The sequence below is a fragment of the Ascaphus truei genome, chromosome 8, assembly GCF_040206685.1.
Source record: "Ascaphus truei isolate aAscTru1 chromosome 8, aAscTru1.hap1, whole genome shotgun sequence".
Classification (NCBI taxonomy): Eukaryota; Metazoa; Chordata; class Amphibia; order Anura; family Ascaphidae; genus Ascaphus; species Ascaphus truei.
Genome location: NC_134490.1, coordinates 2,451,054 through 2,471,692, shown reverse-complemented (window position 1 = coordinate 2,471,692; position 20,639 = coordinate 2,451,054). Strand labels below are relative to the sequence as shown.

The 20,639-nt window shown below is 44.9% G+C and overlaps 1 protein-coding gene across 1 annotated transcript in view; it reads left to right on the top strand.

Annotated features, from left to right (window-relative positions):
- The first annotated feature begins 10,166 nt into the window (after positions 1-10,166).
- The window catches only part of LOC142501010 (inhibitor of nuclear factor kappa-B kinase subunit alpha-like), a 36,805-nt gene continuing 26,332 nt past the window's right edge, over positions 10,167-20,639 (top strand). Inside the window, exons 1-3 of the mRNA XM_075610250.1 lie at positions 10,167-10,388; positions 12,199-12,293; positions 13,370-13,511. Of these exons, the coding sequence (XP_075466365.1) occupies positions 10,284-10,388; positions 12,199-12,293; positions 13,370-13,511 (342 nt within the window). The 5' untranslated portion in view covers positions 10,167-10,283. The remainder of the gene's footprint in view (positions 10,389-12,198; positions 12,294-13,369; positions 13,512-20,639) is intronic.

The window sequence follows — 20,639 nt, the reverse complement described above, 5'->3', positions numbered from 1 at the left end:
AATAATCCCTGCTACCTACTCCCCCTTTAGATTCATGCCAAGCTTTATATAACCCTCTTAAAGACTGCGACACCTGCCGGGTTCCAGTAACTGGGGTAGATATGTCCTGGGAAAAAACAAAATATTGTAAATACTGAGATTTTGGGGCTGATCGCACCTACAGTTTGTCAAGAATCCCCTATGCTAAAATAAATGTGACCATTTTTTGTAGTAGGGTCAAACCCAGGGGTTGCCAACTCCAGTCCTTAAGGGCCACAACAGGTCAGAATTTGATATCCCTGCTTCAGCACAGGTGGCACAATCAGTGGCTCAGTCAACAACTGAGCCCCCTGTGCTGTGTGCTGAACAGGGGTATCTTGAAAACCTGACCTGTTGGTGGCCCTTGAGGACTGGAGTTGGCCGCCCCTGGTCTAACCCCAAGCAGTTCAATTATTATTTGACACATTCGACCCCACCCGCCCTCGATTAAGAAATTGAGGAGTTTTGCTTGGGCCTGGAGTTACTGGGGCCTGGAGTTACTGGGGCCTGTTCATTAAACTGTGATAGTTTCAATGCGAAATCGCCTGACAACTAAATACAATTTGCCGCTGTAAACATCTGGCCTTTGTTGTTAAGAATTATCTACGCTGAAACATTGCACAATAACAATCTGCAGGCACTATTCACCGGAGCAGTGCCAAATGATGCCATATTGTCCGGAAGTCACTGCTAGAAATATCCCCAGGGCCGGGAAAGAGAGACCGAGCGATAAACGTTCAATTAATACGGCGAGCCGTATTTCTGTGCGAAAATACCATTATCGCGGTTTAAAGAAGAGGCCCATTGTGTCCCAAATGTTTGAACCTGTGCCAGCAGCCGCCCTGTGCTGTCTGCCAACAGGAGGATTACTATATTCATACAGTGGATATATTAAGCCACACTTACAATGCAGTGCTACTCAATAAGACACCTTCCAGTGTGACTACAGTATGTCAATGTGGCTACAGGGCGTCTCCTGCCTGGAAGCGCTTCTCAGAAAATAACACCCACTACCTTTGATGGGACTGCTCTCTGTGGCACGCTGTGTGAAGGTGGCTGTGTAGGGTTATATAGCACACACAGACCTTGTTGATCAGGCAGAGAATCCCTTAACCCTTTAGGAATGGTCGGGGCTGTGTGTCCGTTACACAGAGAAACCCCAAAAGAATAATTACCCCAAAAAGTTGAAGATTGAATTCTCATTTCAAATGTTGCCATCCCCATTACACACATTTCCTTGATAAATACAGAATGATGTATTAATACATTCTTGAAAAGATCTAATTTAAAAAAAAATGCAATTGCATTGTCTTCAAACGTCTGAGACCCGGGGGGGGGGGGGGGGAGGGAGCCGGGATAACAAGAAAGATGTCTGTGGCCCAACCGAAGTGTGATGGGAAACAAATGAATATAACAATAGACAACGAAGCCTGTGGCTAAATCCAATATGACATTATTTAGTTCATTACAATTAGTTTATTCTTCTCGTAAGTTTGGGTCATTTAGTTCAATCTTACACTGCATCTGATCTCAGACGCGCTATTAGAGAGGGTTGGGGTTCCTTACAATGCATCTGATCTCAGACGCGCTATTAGAGAGGGTCGGGGATCCTTACAATGGATCTGATCTCAGACGCGCTATTAGAGAGGGTTGGGGTTCCTTACAATGCATCTGATCCCGGACGCGCTATTAGAGAGGGTTGGGGTTCCTCACAATGCATATGATCACAGACGCGCTATTAGAGAGGGTTGGGGTTCCTTACAATGCATCTGATCTCCGACGCGCTATTAGAGAGGGTCGGGGTTCCTTACAATGGATCTGATCTCAGGCGCGCTATTAGAGAGGGTTGGGGTTCCTTACAATGCATCTGATCTCAGACGCGCTATTAGAGAGGGTTGGGGTTCCTTACAATGCATCTGATCTCAGACACGCTATTAGAGAGGGTTGGGGTTCCTTACAATGCATCTGATCTCAGACGCGCTATTAGAGAGGGTTGGGGTTCCTTACAATGCATCTGATCTCAGGCGCGCTATTAGAGAGGGTTGGGGTTCCTTACAATGGATCTGATCTCAGACGCGCTATTAGAGAGGGTTGGGGTTCCTTACAATGCATCTGATCTCAGACGCGCTATTAGAGAGGGTTGGGGTTCCTTACAATGCATCTGATCTCAGACGCGCTATTAGAGAGGGTTGGGGCTCCTTACAATGGATCTGATCTCAGACGCGCTATTAGAGAGGGTTGGGGTTCCTCAGAATTTCGCAATATTATAGGGTTCCTGAACCAAAAATAGGTTAAAAAATGCTGCATCAGAGGACCCCATAGCAGAAGCGGTTTGATTGAATGCAGGCTAGGATGACTAAGTATCAAAGGGGTCTTGCTCGGCGGTTTTCAAACCATGAAATCATCTTGTGCGTGTGGAAGACTTTTCTTTGAAGTCACTTCCTTAAAAGAATCTTGGAATCATTTGCTTTTATATTTATCTGGCAGTAAATTCCCACACGCCACATGCCACATGCCACGTGCCACAGGCTTGCTTTCTCTGTCCGTGCTTCAGAACCTGCCTGTCAGGCTCTACGTTGCTCTCCCCGGGATGCTCCGGAGTATTAGACATTCTGAAAGGGACACAAATAATCACAACATAAGACCCCAAAAAAGAGACCAAAAAAAAAGGCCCCGGAAATTCCAATTTACTCGCCCTTTCGGATGAACGCCCTTTAGCGACCGGAAACAGCGTTTCCGTGATCTAAATAGCTTTTCCGTTACTGACGTCTTGCTGAAGTGAAGCGACGGGTGTGCCATCGTGTACCACTTCCGGTTTGCCGTTCCAGAGACGCCCAGTGTATGGGCTCTCCCGTTCCTTCCAATAATCGGCAGGCGCGGGTGTTAGTGAGAACGGCGGTCAGCTGCAGTTTTGTGCAGAAGGACAAGCGGCAGAGGAGCCTCCAGAAATGGTCCAACTAGCTTCCCCTACACGTGGCGTTGGGCGCATAGGGAGGTTTACGTGGCTATTCGCTCCTTCCGAGGACTTCCCTATCAAAGCCTCCATAAACTAACAAAGCAAAGGAAAACTCCGCCTTAGCTGTAGGTACGACAGAAAAACGGCGAGCACGAGGAAGTGAGGAGACCCTTTATAGCCACTCCGCAGATTAAAGCTTTCTGTCCCACCTAGAGCAAGGAGAGCTGGTCCCACAGGTGTGTGCTGCCGTGGGGTGCGCAGAACAGAAATTACAAGGCATTATAAAGCAAATATAACAGCAACCCGCATAGTATCACAAGTTGTCAGACATACTATCCTTTATCCCTGTATACACAATTTAAATACGAGATGTTTGACAACTTGTGACATAAATGAAGGGTCCTACTCCCGTCTCTACCAGAATGGGGCATTCTTTTTTATATATTTTTCTGTATTTATCAATGAAATTGTGTGTAATCATGATGTGACACTCTGAAATGAGAAAGTTTCTGGGAAGGAATTGTTGGAATCTCAGAGTGTTTGTTGGTGTACTATGTATTTGGGGGGGAGGGGTTGTTGGCTGCGTGGGTGGGATTGCTGCTTTAACGCCAACGGGTTGCAGGCTCCTCTAGCAGCGAAGGGGTTAATTAGAGAAGCTAGCAACAAACCAGTTGTTGGCGTTGATGTGATGGACGTTTTGCTCCTCTGTGTTGGGCTCCCCAGCTGGCTGTGTCTCCTCTCGGTTGTACAGGTGGAGAGACGCCTTCCCCTCTGCCTCGGGGTCTGCGTCCTTGCTCTGCTCCTTGCCGTCAGGGCATTCCTCCGAGATGCTGGACGTCTCGCTGTCACCCGCTGTCACCACCAAAGATTTCCTGCTGTTTGCTGCGACACTCAGGGGGTCTTCAAATGACATCATTAGTGTGCACATGGCTTCCCTGATCCTCACCTATGTCTAACAGGGGCCGCAGTTAGGAATATGTCACACACACAAAATCAGCAGCACAGGGACGAATGTCTCAATTTCTTACGCCCGTATTTCTGTTCAACGCTATTCCGTCCATGTCCAATATGCATCTGATGTCGGTGTTCACATTCCTCGCTGCACTTCTCTAGGTCATCATGACATCACCATCGTACAGGAAGTGTTCAGCAGTCAGGGAGCGGTGGACATAGATGCAGCCCATGTTACCCCTTGTGTCACAAAAAACAGGAATCTAACCCAAAAATATAATCCAGATTAAACACCGTGCTGTTAATACACAATCTCTAACGGAGGTCGGAGTGCTGCTTTAAAGGTAAATATTGTCTGTTTTTTTTATTAACTGTTCTATAGCATAAGACGTTGAATTGTTTTGGGGCGGAACAGGCCGCGTTTCTAGTTCCCGTTGAACGCTAAATAACCGAGCGCGCCTCTGCTAATCCCTTCTCACCAGCGACCCCCCGGTGTCCGATGTGACACGCTGCAGCACGCACGCATCCAGTTCTTCTTGTGAGTGACAGGTAGGAACACTCGGGTCTTGGTGGAAGTGTGAACCTTGTGTCAGGTGGATGAGGATTCAACTGTGAACAAGAAAAAAAGAACGGCAGCTGAGAATCAGCGACTTAAACCACACAATGTGACGGCAGATAGCAGCCACTCCCCCCGCCCGCCTGTTCTCCTATCTGTTGTTAGCTTTGCATCTATCCAAAGCATTTTATATTTCCCTTGCCGTATTATCATGTACCATCTCTGCTGGGAGACTATTCCGCAAATCCACTACCCTTCCCGTGAAGGAAGCCTTCCTCACAGTTCCCCCGAACCTCCCACCCTCCAGCTTCAGAGCGTGACCTCTTCTTGTAATACGTCTCTTCCTCTAAAACAGGGGCGGCTAACTCCAGTCCTCAAGGACCACCAACAGGTCAGGTTTTCAGGATATCCCTGCTTCAGATAACACAAACAACAGGACTGGCGCTCTTATACAGTGCACTGATTATAGAATATATATTAAAGAAATTGTGTATAAAAATAGAATAGTGTATATATAGTGACACCCAGTGGAAAATGTAATAATTACACTTAACTTCTCCCCTCCACCCTCCTCCCCTTTCCCTCCCCCTCCCCCCCACCCTCCTCCCCGCCCCCCTCCTCCCCTTTCCCTCCCCCTCCCCCCCTTTCCCTCCCCTCCCCCCCTTTCCCTCCCCCTCCCCTCCCCCCCTTTCCCTCCCCCCTCCTCCCCTTTCCCCCCCCTCCCCTTTCCCCCCCCTCCCCTTTCCCTCCCCCCTTTCCCTCACACCCTAGCAGGACCCCCACTCACAGACAGCACTCACAACCCACGCGCCACCTGCCGCCTCACACCCTAGCAGGACCCCCACTCACAGACAGCACTCACAACCCACGCGCCACCTGCCGCCTCACACCCTAGCAGGACACACGCCTCACATTTTTACATCTGTTATGTCACCAAAATATACATTGTACTGTGGTGTGTTTACAATACCAATAACAAATACTCACCTATTGTTCCACGATTTATAAATAATACTACCTATTACGCATTTACATCCCGGGCAACGCCGGGTCTCTCAGCTAGTATTAAATATTATGTGCAAACCAAGGGAAAAAACAATCAATGTACTGAGCCCAACCCCCAACAATCAATGTACTGAGGCTCCCACTCAACCTCCAACAGAAAAGAGTCTTCTTATTTTCTCACAGATAGTAGTAGAGCAGGATGAGGGATGCGGGATGCGGAAAACACACACAGGGTAGTACTGCTGGCAATCACACACAGAGATTGCATCCTACTAATCTTCAATCGTTATACTCACAGAGATGTGAGTGAGAAAAGCATGTCACACGCAATGTTCTGCTGTGCAGATGAATTCCATCATGGATAGAAACAGCGCTGGGGTTGAGTGCTGTGTAGGTATTCTTTAGGATAGAAAAGAGGAAGACCCCATAGCGCAGACAATCTGAAGGGATTTAATAACTAGTAAAATAAAAATAATCCCTCCGGGATGCGCATTTATAATTAGTGCAGTGTTCCCGCCCCCCTCGCACGCGTTCTCGCCCCCCTCGCACGCGTTCCCGCCCCCCTCGCACGCGTTCCCGCCCCCCTCGCACGCGTTCTCGCCCCCCTCGCACGCGTTCCCGCCCCCCTCGCACGCGTTCCCGCCCCCCCTCGCACGCGTTCTCGCCCCCCTCGCACGCGTTCCCGCCCCCCTCGCACGCGTTCCCGCCCCCCTCGCACACGTTCTCGCCACCCTCTCACGCGTTCTCGCTACCCTCTCACGCGTTCTCGCCATCCTCGCACGTGGATCAGGGAAACTCGTCCAAGCGTCACTGGAGCTGCTTCCTATTGCGGCCGCCTGGAAACGGCAACCTCGCTCTGTAGAGTTCCTACTTCCGCTGACCCGGTGTGTCTCCTTCACTTGTCCCCCTGGATTCAACGCGTTTCGTTGGACAGAACAAACTTCCCCAGGATCGTGAGACACAGCAGAACATGCGTGCGACATGCTCTTCTTACTCACATCTCTGAGAGTATAATGATTGAAGATGAAATCTCTGTGTTTGATTACCAGCCGTACCACCCCATGTGTGTGTTTCTATTCTGTTTTTTCCATCTCGCATCCCGCTCCCTCATCCTGTTCTACTACTATCCCTGCTTCCGTACAGGTGGCTCAATCAGTGTCTCAGTCAACGACTATTGGAGAGTCAACAACTGAGCCACTGATTGAGCCACCTGTGCTAAAGCAGGGCTATCCTGAAAACCTGACCTGTTGGTGATCCTTGAGGAGTTGGCCTCCCCTGCTCTAAAACACCACAAATCCCCCTCCTGTGCTATGTTGAAACCTTTGATAAACGTGAAAGTTTAAATCCTACTGAGGTTTGTAGGCGTTTATTAGTGGGCAGGAACGTGAAACTAAGCCACAGAGGATCTTACAGCCACTATGTAACATCTGAATATGTTTAAATATGTTTTAATATTTCTAGCGCATTACTCAGGATGGAGGAAGCCAGAGGTCTAGAAGTGCAGGCATGGAAAGGGGGAAATAGGGCTGAAATGGATGTTTTGACAGGATGAGAGTGAGCACAGACAGGGAGGACGTCCCGTGAAGAGGTGGTTGCAATAACGAAGAAGGGAAATTATGAGAGTAGTGTTTTGGTCGTGTTGTGGGTAAGAACGGCAACATTTAGTAATGTTATGGAGGAAGGGAGAGGATTAGAGGGGGATGGAGGAGAAGAGAAGCCAATTAGTTGAAAGAAAATTAATGACCACAATGGCAAAGTTTATGGAAGGTCTAAGTTCTTTAAAAACTAAGGCTGTCTAACATTTTAATCTGGTCTGTAACTGTTACATACGCCTATAATATATTATCTGTAACTGTTTTATACGCCTATAATATATATTATCTGTAACTGTTACACACGCCTATAATATATATTATCTCTAACTGAGCACGCAATGTCTTGTATATAATGTATAAACCTTTCCGTTTAATGTAACCATGTATTATAATATCATACCAGGACATACGTGAAAACGAGAGGTAACATAGATAAAGACGACTGGAAGGATATTTGGGAATCGGCAGCCAAAACATCAATTTGCACAACGACAAAGGAGAACATCTATAACATTTTATTTCAATGGTACCTAAGTTCGAGTAGGGTATGCCAGATTTTCCCTGGAACTCCAGATCTCTGCTGGAGAGGATGTGGCCAAAAAGGGGATATGGCCCATATATGGTGGACTTGCCTAAAAGCCCAGGGGTTCTGGCCTATGATCCAAAAATTAATATTTGATGTTTCGGAGCTGAGAATTCCTTTGGATCCTCTGACCTTTCTGCTGGCAAAACCAATAAATGATCTATCTCCACCGTTGGGAAAGCTGATTTCTGCTATACTTACTGCCGCAAGGTGCTCCATAGCCGCGGCCTGGAAAAAAATTAATACTCCATCGAGAGGAACTGTCATCAGAAGAATAAATGAAGTAATGATGATGGAAAAGTTGACAGCCCTATTGAAGCAAAATATGGATCAGTTCTATAAGAAATGGGAGCCGTGGCTTCAGAGCTGAGACTTCTGAAGTATCTGGATCTGATTTGAGAAAGAGGCGTCGGCAGGTTGGAGTTGGGGGTCACCGAGGCCCCTCTCTCCATCCCCTTTCTATCTCCCCTCCTTATGTCTCACCCCCTGTATGCGGACCTCCCCCCCACACCCTCCTCCTCCCCTACCTTCCCAGTTCCCCTGTGTGTTATTCCCTCTCTTTCTGTCTCTTCTTAAAAACTCTCAGGGACTACTTTTTGCCGAAATCGGACCGAGTATTGGGATACCCCAAATTGAGGAGGCTTAGAATTGGACATCAATGCAGCATTGTCACTGTTGAGAATATGAGGTTTCTAAGTCTCTGTAATAATTTGTATGCCTCCAATTATTCAATAAAAAAAGATTGAAACAAACAAACAAAAAAAAAAAAACGAGCGGTAACTCGCTATGTATTACTGCCTGGTAACACATTTTATAAATAAAATAAATCTATCTGTCGCTTTGTAAGGTTACAGGTCATCTCTTCCATGTAAAAAGAAGCAGAGGGACGTTATCTTACGGTCTCATTGATCTGTCTGTACCCCTCCCCTCCGTGGCTCCCCATCACCCATCAAACTCTCCAATACTGCTATCCCCTTTTACATCTTCACTTTAACCTCCTGCTCGCGGGCGGCCAACTCCAGCCCTCAAGGGCCACCAACAGGTCAGGTTTTCAGGATATCGGTGCTTCCGCACAGGTGGCTCAATCAACCACTGATTGAGCCACCTGTGCTGAAGCAGGGATATCTTGAAAACCTGACTTGATGGCAGGCTATGTCAGCAAGAGGTTAGAGCATGCACTGTTCCCAGCATGGGGTTAACTTTCGCTGGCAATACCTCCAGGTGTAAGGCAGCCTGAGATTACAGCCAGTGTCTCACATAGAGGGCAACCTGGAGTCCTGAGACACAGCAAGTATACCCTGGGTAAGGGCAACGCATCTTATGGGTGGGTGACTGGGAAGCAGCGTAGCTAGCCAGTGCTGGTAGTGAGGGACGTTACTTGTTTAGTAGCCTCCGGAGTGGAGCAGGTCTTTTATTGTTAATTTGCCTTAAAGGGACAGCGTTCCCATACCAAATTGTTTGCTCGGGTCTGTGGGCAAAATAAACCCTGGTGTATTCTGAACAAACCGCGTCTGTTTCTCACTGATCTACGGCCGTCCTGTCACAATACATACAAGTAAAAAGTAGCAGTGTCAGCACTTTCAAAGTCCTAATTGTTATTTACTAAGAGATCTGTCAATCACAGAGACCTCACAGAGGGACACACCTGAGCTGTCACTCATGACTCACAAACTGAGCTCACTCACCAGGGGGTACAGCCTGTCCTAATTGGTACTTAATACCAGATCTGTCAATCACAGAGAACTCCCTCACAGGGAGACACAACCTGACCTGTCACTCACGGGGGGGGGATTAGGAGGGCACAGCCTTAACTGTCACTCACAGGCAGGGAGGGGGAGAAGGTATATACTCTGCTCTGTCACTCACAGGCAGGGGGAGAAAGTATATACGCTGCTATGTCACTCACAGGCAGGGAGGGGGAGAAGGTATATACTCTGCTCTGTCACAGGCAGGGAGGGGGAGAAGATATATACTCTGCTCTGTCACTCACAGGTTGGGGTGGGGGGAGAAGGTATATACTCTGCTCTGTCACTCACAGGCAGGGGGAGAAAGTATACACGTTGCTCTGTCACTCACAGGCAGGGGGAGAAAGTATATATACGCTGCTATGTCACTCACAGGCAGGGGGAGAAAGTATATACGCTGCTCTGTCACTCACAGGCAGGGGGAGAAAGTATATACGCTGCTATGTCACTCGCAGGGAGGGGGAGAAGGTATATACGCTGCTATGTCACTCGCAGGGAGGGGGAGAAGGTATATACTCTGCTCTGTCACAGGCAGAGAGGTGGGGGAAGGTATATATACTCTCTATGTAACACACACACTCACCTGCCATATACCTGCCTCTGCATGCAGCATGACGTCACTCTCGCCTCCTATTGGACAACTCTCCGGAACGAGCCGTAGGGTTGAGTCATCAAAACGAGGCTTGAAACGCAGCCGTGGCTCCACGTGACACCAGATGAGCCTATGGGGTGCTTGTACCGCAGTGGGCGTGCGCGAGACGCCGCGGCGGCGCGCGGGGGGAGCGCAGGTGCGGTGACAGGTGACCGGAAGTGTCGCTCGGGACCCGGAAGCGTTGTGTGCTGTTGTCGGGGGAGCCCCGGGGGCCCCGCTGTAATGGAGAGGCCGCCGGTCCAGCACGGAGCTGTGTGCGGGCCCTGGGACATGAAGGAGCGACTCGGGACCGGGGGGTTCGGGAACGTCTGTCTGTATCACAACCGGGTGCGTGGGGAAAGGGGGGAGAGGGCGGGGTGAGAAGGGGTGTTGAAGTGGTATGAGAAGTGGTGCTGGAGAGGGGGGGGGGGGAAGAAGTGGGGTGGGGGAGAGGGCGGGGTGAGAAGTGGTGTTGAAGTGGTTTGAGAAGTGGTGCTGGAGAGGGGGGGGAGAAGTGGGGTGCTGGAGAGGGGGGGGGGTGAGAAGTGGGGTGCTGGAGGGGGGGGGGAAGTGGGGTGTCGGAGGGGGGGGAGAAGTGGGGTGTCGGAGGGGGGGGGGGAGAAGTGGGGTGTCGGAGGGGGGGGGGGAGAAGTGGGGTGTCGGAGGGGGGGGGGAGAAGTGGGGTGTCGGAGGAGGGGGAAAGTGGGGTGTCGGAGGGTCAGGGGAGGAGTGGGATGATGGAGGCCGATGAGAAGTGGTGTTGGAGGGGGGTGAGATGAGGGGGTGGTTGGGGGGAGAGAGGAGGTGATTGGGGAGGAGTGGTGGATGGGGAGGTGGTTGGGGGGAGAGGGGCTGAAGTAGGGGCGAGAGAAGTGAGGGGATGGGGAGTAGAGAGAGGGTAAAGGAGGTTCGGGTGAGGTGTTTAGTTGTCTGCGTGAGGTGTGCGCTCCTTGTTGCCACGGGAAAGTCACTTTATCTACCTGTGCCTCAGGCACCGCCTGGGCAGGGACAGTATGTGCACATTCCCATGCGCTGCGTATTGGGAGAAAAGCACCATATGAAATACAGTTATAATTATTACATAGTTACATAGTAGATGAGGTTGAAAAAAGACGTAGGTCCATCAAGTTCAACCAATGCTAAATTTAGACAACAGATACTTGATCCTATATCTATACTTACTTATTGATCCAGAGGAAGGCAAACAAAAAACCCCATTAAGGGGAAAAATGAATTCCTTCCTGACTCCAAGGATTGGCAATCGGATTACTCCCTGGATCAACATCCTTCCCATGTTTACTTATTTGGTATATCCCTGTATTCCTTTCCCATCTACAAAGATGTCCAACCTTTTTTTGAACAAATCTATTGTATCTGCCGTCGCAGTCTCCATGGGTAATGAATTCCACATTTTAACTGCCCTTACTGTAAAGAACCCTTTCCTTTGTTGCTGGTGAAATCTCCTTTCCTCCAACTTTAAGGGATGGCCACGAGTCCTTTGTACTGCCCGTGGGATGAATAGTTATTTTGAAAGCTCCTTGTATTGTCCCTGAATATATTTGTATATAGTTATCATATCCCCTCTTAGACGCCTCTTTTCTAATGTAAATAAATCTAATTTAGCTAGCCTCTCCTCATAAGTTAGATTGTCCATCCCCTTTATTAATTGGGTGGCTCTTCTCTGCACTCTCTCTAGTTCCATAATGTATTTTCTTAGGATTGGTGCCCAAAATTGTACTCCATATTCAAGGTGTGGTCTTACTAGTGCTTTGTAAAGGGGCATAATTATGTTTACTTCCCTTCCATCCATTGCCTGTTTGATGCAAGATAAGATCTTGTTTGCCTTTGCAGCTACTGCATGACATTGGGCACTATTGCTAAGCCTGTAGTCTACAAGCACTCATATTGGGTGTAGGGGAGTAGGTAGCTGGTCGGGAGAGAGAGTTTAAGGCTGTCTTTTGGAATAAAACACAGTTTAAGAATCTGTAGAGCATTGAAACACGTGAGCGGCGATGAGACTTGCAGAGTATGGGGAAATGTTAAAGAAATAACTAAAGCTGCAGTTCCCCTGCATTTTATTAATGGCAGCTAGTCTCTGAGCTGTCCATATAATTTTCTCTCCAGCATTATCATGAGTATTTTCCTTCTCTTTGTGCAGGAAACAGGGGACCTGAAAGCCATCAAATCATGCCGACTGGAGCTGAGTGTGAAGAACAAAGAGAGATGGTGCCAGGAGATTCAGATCATGAAGAGGTTTGTCACACACTGACCTGTGCTGGGGAATTCTGCGCAGAGATGTTCAGTTACAGACACTGATCAGATTTTCATAGTCGTTTACTTTGCATCTTATGACCAATTTAAAGGTCAGCCTCTTCTAGGACCAATTTCATGACCATGGGGGGGGGGGGGTTGGATTTTCTTCTGGCTGCTCCCTAATGTCACTATTTTTATCTAGAGATACAACACCCCCCCCCCCCTCCCGTCTTTATTGACTCCCTTAGGCTTTGCCTATAGTGCCGCCGATGGCGACGGCGATACGATGGGTGACGTCACCCGTTGCCGTCGCCACCGGCAAAAGTTATTGTTAGCCGGTCGGCCGCATCGCGGGATTCCCACAATTTAATTTGTTCAAGGGCTGTCACGTGACGCGACGGCCCTTGAAAAATCACATTTTGCCGGCGGTGGGTTTTCGAGACGGCGAAATAACTTGTCACCGTCGCGTGCACTATAAGCGCACGCGGCGGTGGCAATGCGTTTGTTTTCGGGCGAATTCGCGTCGCCGGCACTATAAGCGCGACCTAAGGAAAGGAGGGGGGGGGGATTAACGGTCAAGAAACCCCTCCCCCATTCAGAGGCCCTTAAGGAGATGAATTTCTAAATGTCCAAAGAAGCAAAATATTTGCTTTTAGCTCAGTTAGGTTTGTGTAAAGAGAGCCACTTGGATGATTACATTCTTTATTAAAGGTGTTATTTTGTTGGGGCTGACAGCATGGGATTGCACCTTGAAATGAACTAGCTGCAAGGTGTTCGTTAGCACCATTTAGTAAGAATGGCCCTGTGTTTCTGTAGTTGCAATAACTCATCCCCAAAATGTGCTAGTCCATTGGATTTACCGTCAAATATTCACCTTTAAAGCACTTCTCAAAATATTCTGCAGCACTTTTCTATTCCTTATATGATTGATATCTGATCTATAAACGGCAAAACTATTGTTTCCCAGAAGAGAACACGGCCGCCATTTGTCTCGCTCCCTAGAAGCCAGAGCAGCGCACGCAGATGTCTCTGTTGTAAACTTGCATTCTCTGAGCTCTTCGGCCTCTCTCTGTCAGGTTACACCACCCGAATGTGGTGAAAGCTTGCGAGGTGCCCCCCGAGATGGACTTTCTGGTGAATGACGTCCCTCACTTGGCCATGGAGTACTGCGCTGGAGGGGATCTGCGCAAGGTCAGTCACATGACATTGTCATCAAAATAATTTCTGAAATGTACATAGCGCCCCACATCTTTCTTTCTTCAGACTTCTTCCAAAGTACTAGTAGCTGTATTCCTTAGTGTATATATGTTCTACGTTGTGATACCTTTTTAATGAATCAACACAACATTTTCCTAGATGTAATATAGTGCACAGAGCTTTCTCAACCTCGCAGGTCTCTTCTTCACATGTACAGAGCTTTCTCAACCTCACAGGTCTCTTCTTCACATGCACAGAGCTTTCCCAACCTCGCAGGTCTCTTCTTCACATGCACAGAGCTTTCCTAACCTCACAGGTCTCTTCTTCACATGCACAGAGCTTTCCTAACCTCACAGGTCTCTTCTTCACATGCACAGAGCTTCCCAACCTCGCAGGTCTCTTCTTCACATGTACAGAGCTTTCCTAACCTCACAGGTCTCTTCTTCACATGCACAGAGCTTCCCAACCTCACAGGTCTCTTCTTCACATGCACAGAGCTTTCCTAACCTCACAGGTCTCTTCTTCACATGCACAGAGCTTCCCAACCTCACAGGTCTCTTCTTCACATGCACAGAGCTTTCCTAACCCTCGCAGGTCTCTTCACTGTACATTTTGTGCCTTTTCAATGTCACCTTGTGTACACACGTTACAGGCAGTCCTTGTTTTACAACGAATGGTTTATCCAACGCTGTGCAATGCATAGCTATATTAATTTTTACAACGCCAAAACGGCTTATCCAGCGCTCTTACGACGCTTTGCAACGTTGTTTATGTGTATATAATATATATATATTATAATATATTATATTTTTATATTATATATTATGTTATATTTTATATATATATATATATATATATATATAACATATATATATATAATATAATATATATATATAATACAGTATATACACTATATAATGTATGTGTGTGCTGCATATCTTATTGCCTGCGTAAAATATTTGGTGTATTTTCGTGTTAAAAATGCCTTCAGGAACGGAACCTTTCATTTACACAGTGTTCCTATGGGAAAACGTGTTTTGCTTTACAACGTTTTGCTATCCAACGCCATTTTGAGTAACACATTGTGTCGGATAACCGAGGACTGCCTGTACTATTCCTTTTCTATAGAAAAGTAAACACACTATTACTAATTGCAGAAGAAGCGTAATCTATTAAAAAGTCTTGTGAGAGAATACAAAAAAACTAGATATCCAGAGCTTTGATTTTCATTTTTTTTATTAGACTTAAAGAAGCATCGCTCCATATTTTCATTGCCACGCATGCCGCGGGCGATTAAGAACTCCATTTTGTTTCTCCAGTAGGGAGGGGCACGTTTAGAGTGAAGCATCTTGGGAAGCAAGGTGTCGCCGGAGCTCAAATAAATGCTTTTCTGCTCCGGAGACCTCCTGCTTCCCGACCCATATACAAAAAACCTGGCAAGAAGAACCATATCTTTTAAATATATGCATCTACTCCTCAAACAGCCAATCAATTATTCATAAGGGCAAGTAAACGACTTGTACCTTCATGTGAGAGCAGAGCTGGGTCACTGGGCTGCATTATGAGGTTTGTAGCTGTACTGTACCTATTCTTATACAATGTAGCCCACAATGAAAGCAGCTTTCCTCAGCGTGTATCAGTGTAGATAACACAGGAATGCTGCTGGTTGTATGCTATGATCTGTTAAATGCTGCGTTTCACACCGATATGTGGTACCATGGAGTGAACCTGGTTTTAGCGTATGGTATGGGTATAACATTTGGAGATCTCCTATTAGCCAGCCTCGGCATTAAGCTCCTCTTGGTATAGAATAAAAAAGTGGGGGTCTCTGCATCAGACGCAGTGGTTCCCCTAGGACCCATTTTAAACTTGGTGCACTCTCCTAGGGCTGCGCTTATAGTGCCGGCGATGCGACATCACGGCAAAACAGATGTATTGCCGTGTGCGCTTATAGTAGATGTCAAGTCAATTTGATTTTTCCAGCGACCGCAGCGTGATGTCACCGTCGCCGGCACTATAAGCGCAGCCTTAGTCTGTAAAGATCAAACTGACATTAAGACAATGTAGCTAGTTTGCAGTTTTAAAAAAACAGAGCAGGTAGCGCTAGCTAGATATATATACAAAAACACAATATAAAACCTTATATGGGGATGTTGTCCACAAAAAGGGGCTGCCTGAAATACAACAACTGACCCCCTGGTCAGGATGATAGCAAAAGAAAACAGGAATGTGTATTTATAAGGCGCCTAATGGTAAAAGGATATATATCTCAAACCAGTTGGAAGGCCAGGATTTGGCTCCAGACGAGAGGTTGTGCTTAAAGAGAAATAAAAACACAATACATAGTGTAATACTGTAGGGTATAGAAACAAACCACATGTAACACACACAACATATATAACTAGTAACTAACAGCTGAGATGGAGGTGAATGAGATAATTAAAAAACATTTAATAAAACATAATAAAATAATGGACATATGAAAAATAAAAAATGGGGGTTAAAGGACAATGGAATTGCCGGATAGACACACTGCTGCAACGGGCGAACTGCCCACTCACCGGACGGATGATATATAAAAGCGGTGGATATGTTAGAGAGTATCCCCTCTCTGCTGCTCAAACAGCTACTGCACGCGGTCAGGTCTGCGGATGGAGAGTTGCACACGCCCGCCGGCGTTTGTGCGTGTATCCCCTCGCGGCACTCAGTGGAAGACGTGCGGATAGGATCGAGATGACCGCAGCAGATTCGCTGGATGTAGATCAATGCGCGTCGGCTTGAAACAGCTGATTCGTCACCGGACCGTGGGAAGAGGCCTGATGCCGCAGTGAACGTCTACAAAGCCACCCTACGCGTTTCGAAAGCGTGCTGCTTCCTCAGGGGTTCTATAATTGTGTCCCAGATCGTCCGTTTAAATAGGAGTCCAGAAATTAGTCCAAATTCACCAGGTGTGTTCTGCACATGCGCAGTAGATGCTCAAAATAGTCAGTGTTTGTGCTCCAATAGGAGGCACATGCGCAGTGATTAATTGGATTACTAAAAAGGGTATGTTACTCAATGGTAACAATCTCAGCTGAAACATATATCTACTCTAAAACTAACTAAAAAAAGAACAAGAAAAAATGAATTGAAGTGTATATTATAAGTGATATGGTGTGTATGACAATAAATGTGCCTAATACTAAATATGTGTATTAATAACTAATAAAAACTAGTTTATTATATGTGTGGTGCTTAATGTATTACCTAGTGCCTACTGTTTAAATGAAAACAGTGTTTGCGATATAGCTAGATGTATATGAAAATACGCCTTGGGAAGGTGATGTATATATCAGTGGATAGTGCAGATACGAACTGCTAAATGTATATGCAACATAATATCATAAGAAATATACATAAGAGATAAACATAATATCTGTGTGTATTACTATAAATGTGACTAATACTAAATGTGTGTATGTAAATTAATAAAAACTAGTTTATTATATGTGTGGTGCTTAATGTGTTATCTAGTGCCTACTATTTAAATGGAAACTGTGTATGCAATTAACAAGATGTATATGAAAATACTCCTTGGGAAAGGTGATGTATATATCAGTGGTTGTGTAAATACAGACTACTTATTTATTTATTTTATTTATAAAATGTTTTACCAGGAAGTAATACATTGAGAGTTACCTCTCGTTTTCAAGTATGTCCTGGGCACAGAGTAAAACAAATAATACATGGTTACAAGTACAGTTACATAAATGAACAGGGTATACATTATATACAAGACATTGCGTGCACAGTTAAAGAAAATATATATTAATGACGTATGAAACAGTTACAGACCAGGTTAAAATGTGAGACAGCCTTAGATTTGAAAGCGCTTAAACTGGTGGTGGATGTGAGAGTCTCTGGTAGGTTGTTCCAGTTTTGGGGTGCACGGTAGGAGAAGGAGGAACGTCCGGATACTTTGTTGAGCCTTGGGACCATGAACAGTCTTTTGGAGTCTGATCTCAGGTGATCTACTAAATGTGTACAAAATTTTAATATCATAGAAAAAAACATATTATCTATACAATGTACTAAAAAAATACATGGTTAAAATTTGGATTACACTATACTAAATACAATATAACATGTATGCCATACATACAATTTTAGACATTACATACAGTTATAAACTATACCTCAAGAACAAAATGGATATAACCAATAGAATTAATTAACCAGAAAAGCTTTTAAGTCGAAGTCAACGTTGAGGCCCAGTGGGGATAGAGTACGAAGTTCATAAATCCAGAAGGATTCTCTCCTCCCCAGTAAGCTCACAACGTTTCCTCCTCTCCAATTAGGAGTGATGGTTTCAATCGCCATGCACTTTAGACCAATGGGATTTTGACCGTGCACTTGAAGAAAATGATTTGATACGTTATGTGCAGTAAACCCTCTTTTTATGTTGTACACATGTTCGTATAGATGTCTTTTGACTGATCTAGTGGTCATACCCACATACTGCAGACCACAGGGACATTCAAGCAAATAAACTACATATGAACTCTTACATGTGATATGATTTTTGATTGTATAATTTTTTAAGGTGTTATTAGATGTAAAATTTGATTGTTTTACACTATACTTGCACGCTGTACACCTATTACATGGGAAATATCCTTTGTGTGACGATGTTAAGTGGAGTTGCTTGCAGTGAAGGACAACTTGGAGCAAGCTTCTGCCCTATACTAGGTGCTTTAGTGAATATAATCTGGGGATGTTCTGGTAATATACCCTCTAGTTCTTTGTCTTTTTGAAGAATTGGCCAGTATTTCTTAAAGATTTTTTGTATATTAGGTGCCATTTGATTATATTGGGTTACAAAGGCTAAATTTACAGATTTATTTGTACTTTTATTTTTATATTTCAGAAGATTAGATCTCTCCATTGTTGCAACTTCAGTTATTATATTGTCTAAATCTTTAGAAGGATATTCCCTTTCTATGAATTTTTTCTTTAAATCTTCAGCTTGAATATGAAACTTCTCAACGCTCAAACTATTTCTTTTTAATCTAATAAATTGACCTTTGGGTATGTTTTTAACCCATGATGGGTTATGGTGACTGCGTGCGTGTAGGTAATTATTGGCTTGTACTGGTTTGAAATATGTGCTTGTTTCTATGCAGTTATTTTTTACTGGAATGGTTAGATCTAGATATTCTATTGAAGTGGAACTAGAATTAAATGTAAATAATAAATTGTAAATATTATTATTCATGTATGTTTTAAATTCCTCTAACTGTAATAAAGTGCCGGACCAAACAAAAATAATATCATCAATGTAGCGCCGCCACAGGACCAAATTTGCTCCATAGCGACAGCTGGACCAAATATGGTGTTGTTCCCAGCTGCCCATAAATAGATTTGCATAACTTGGAGCAAATTTGGTACCCATGGCGGTGCCACATACCTGTAAATAATACTTTTTATTAAAATTAAAAAATTGTGAGTTAAAATAAATTTTATACCTGAAATTAGAAATGATTTGAACTCTGTAGAAACTGACAGATTTGGTTTAATGTTTCTAGAATGGCTGCACACCCTTGTTCGTGATTTATGACAGTGTATAATGAATTGAAATCTGCTGTTACAAAATAATAATGAGCTTGCCAATGAATGTCCTTTAGGGTCTGCAGTATGTGGGTTGTGTCCCTTACATAAGAGGGCAACTGCACATCGTATGGTTGTAGTTTGCTATCAATATACTGGGATAAATGGGAAGTGAGGGACTGAATTCCAGATATTATCGGACGACCGGGGGGAAATTCTAAATTTTTATGTATCTTGGGTATTATATAAAACAGTGGTATTCGAGGATATGAATTATACAAAAAATCAAACTCTTGTTTGGTAATTAATTGTTGATTTAAACCTGTTGTTAGAAAATTGAAAAGTAATTGCTGATATTGAATGGTAGGGTCTGAGGGGAGGGGTTGGTAAGTGGACCTTTCTCCCAGGATTCGTAAAGATTCCTCGATGTAATAGGATTTGTCCATGATTACCAACCCCCCCCCCTTGTCTGCTGCTTTTATAATAATTTCATCATTTTCTTCAAGTGCACGGAGTGTGTTTTTATCATCAATGCTAAGGTTATCATTTTTAATTTTAAAGTTACGACTTTGAGTTTCCATGTCGTCCGTCACCATTTGGGCAAAGGTGTCCACAAATGGACCACTTACAAATTTCGGAAAGAAAGTGGATGGATTCTTAAATGTTGTCTTAATTTGGGGTGCGATTTGAATGGGCAAATTGCTATTCATATCTGCTTTGGACAAAGAGTCCCTAAGAAAGTATTTCTTTAGGCACAGTTTTCGTACATAGCGTTGAACGTCAATGTACAGTTTGAAACTGTCAGGGCCTGTGACCGGTGCAAATGATAACCCTTTGGATAATAGTTTACTTTCTTTTGAAGAAATAAGATACTTACTAATATTAAAGATATTGTTATATATAGATTTTGATCTTAATGTTTTATTACCTTTTCCATTCTTTCGCCCTCCTCTCGTTCCTCTAAGGTGTTTTTTCTTTTTTTGTTGTGGTACGGGTCCCTTGTGGGGCCATCTTTCCCAATAGATCCCTTATTGCTTCTTTTGCATGTTTTGGGTCTTTGGAGTGTCTCCAATCTAAAAAAGAGAATGTAGTTTTCTCCTCTTCACGACTGGAGGTAGCAGAAAAGACTAAAGAGGACCTGGCAGACAATAAGTCATTCGGGTTCTGCACAACCACAGAGGAAGGAACCGCTAACTTTACCATTGCTCCGTGTTTTACAAGAAAATGTCCGTTAGTACTCTGCAAATAACACGCTTACAATTTATGCTGGTGCACACACATTACATGTGAGCCTAGGTGCGGTCACGTGAAATGAGGTGAGTGGTTTGTAACGCCACCATGTAGTGTCAGTTTAGCTCTCACCGCTCTCTTCTGTGATATACACTTCTTACTTCTGTTATGCACTATATTCCTATTATGCACTATCTATCCCATCTCTATCCCATCTCTATCCCATCTCTATCCCATCTCTCCCATCTATCTATCCCATCCTATCTATCCCATCTCTCCCATCTATCCCATCCATCTATCTATCCCATCTATCCTATCCCATTTATCTATCCT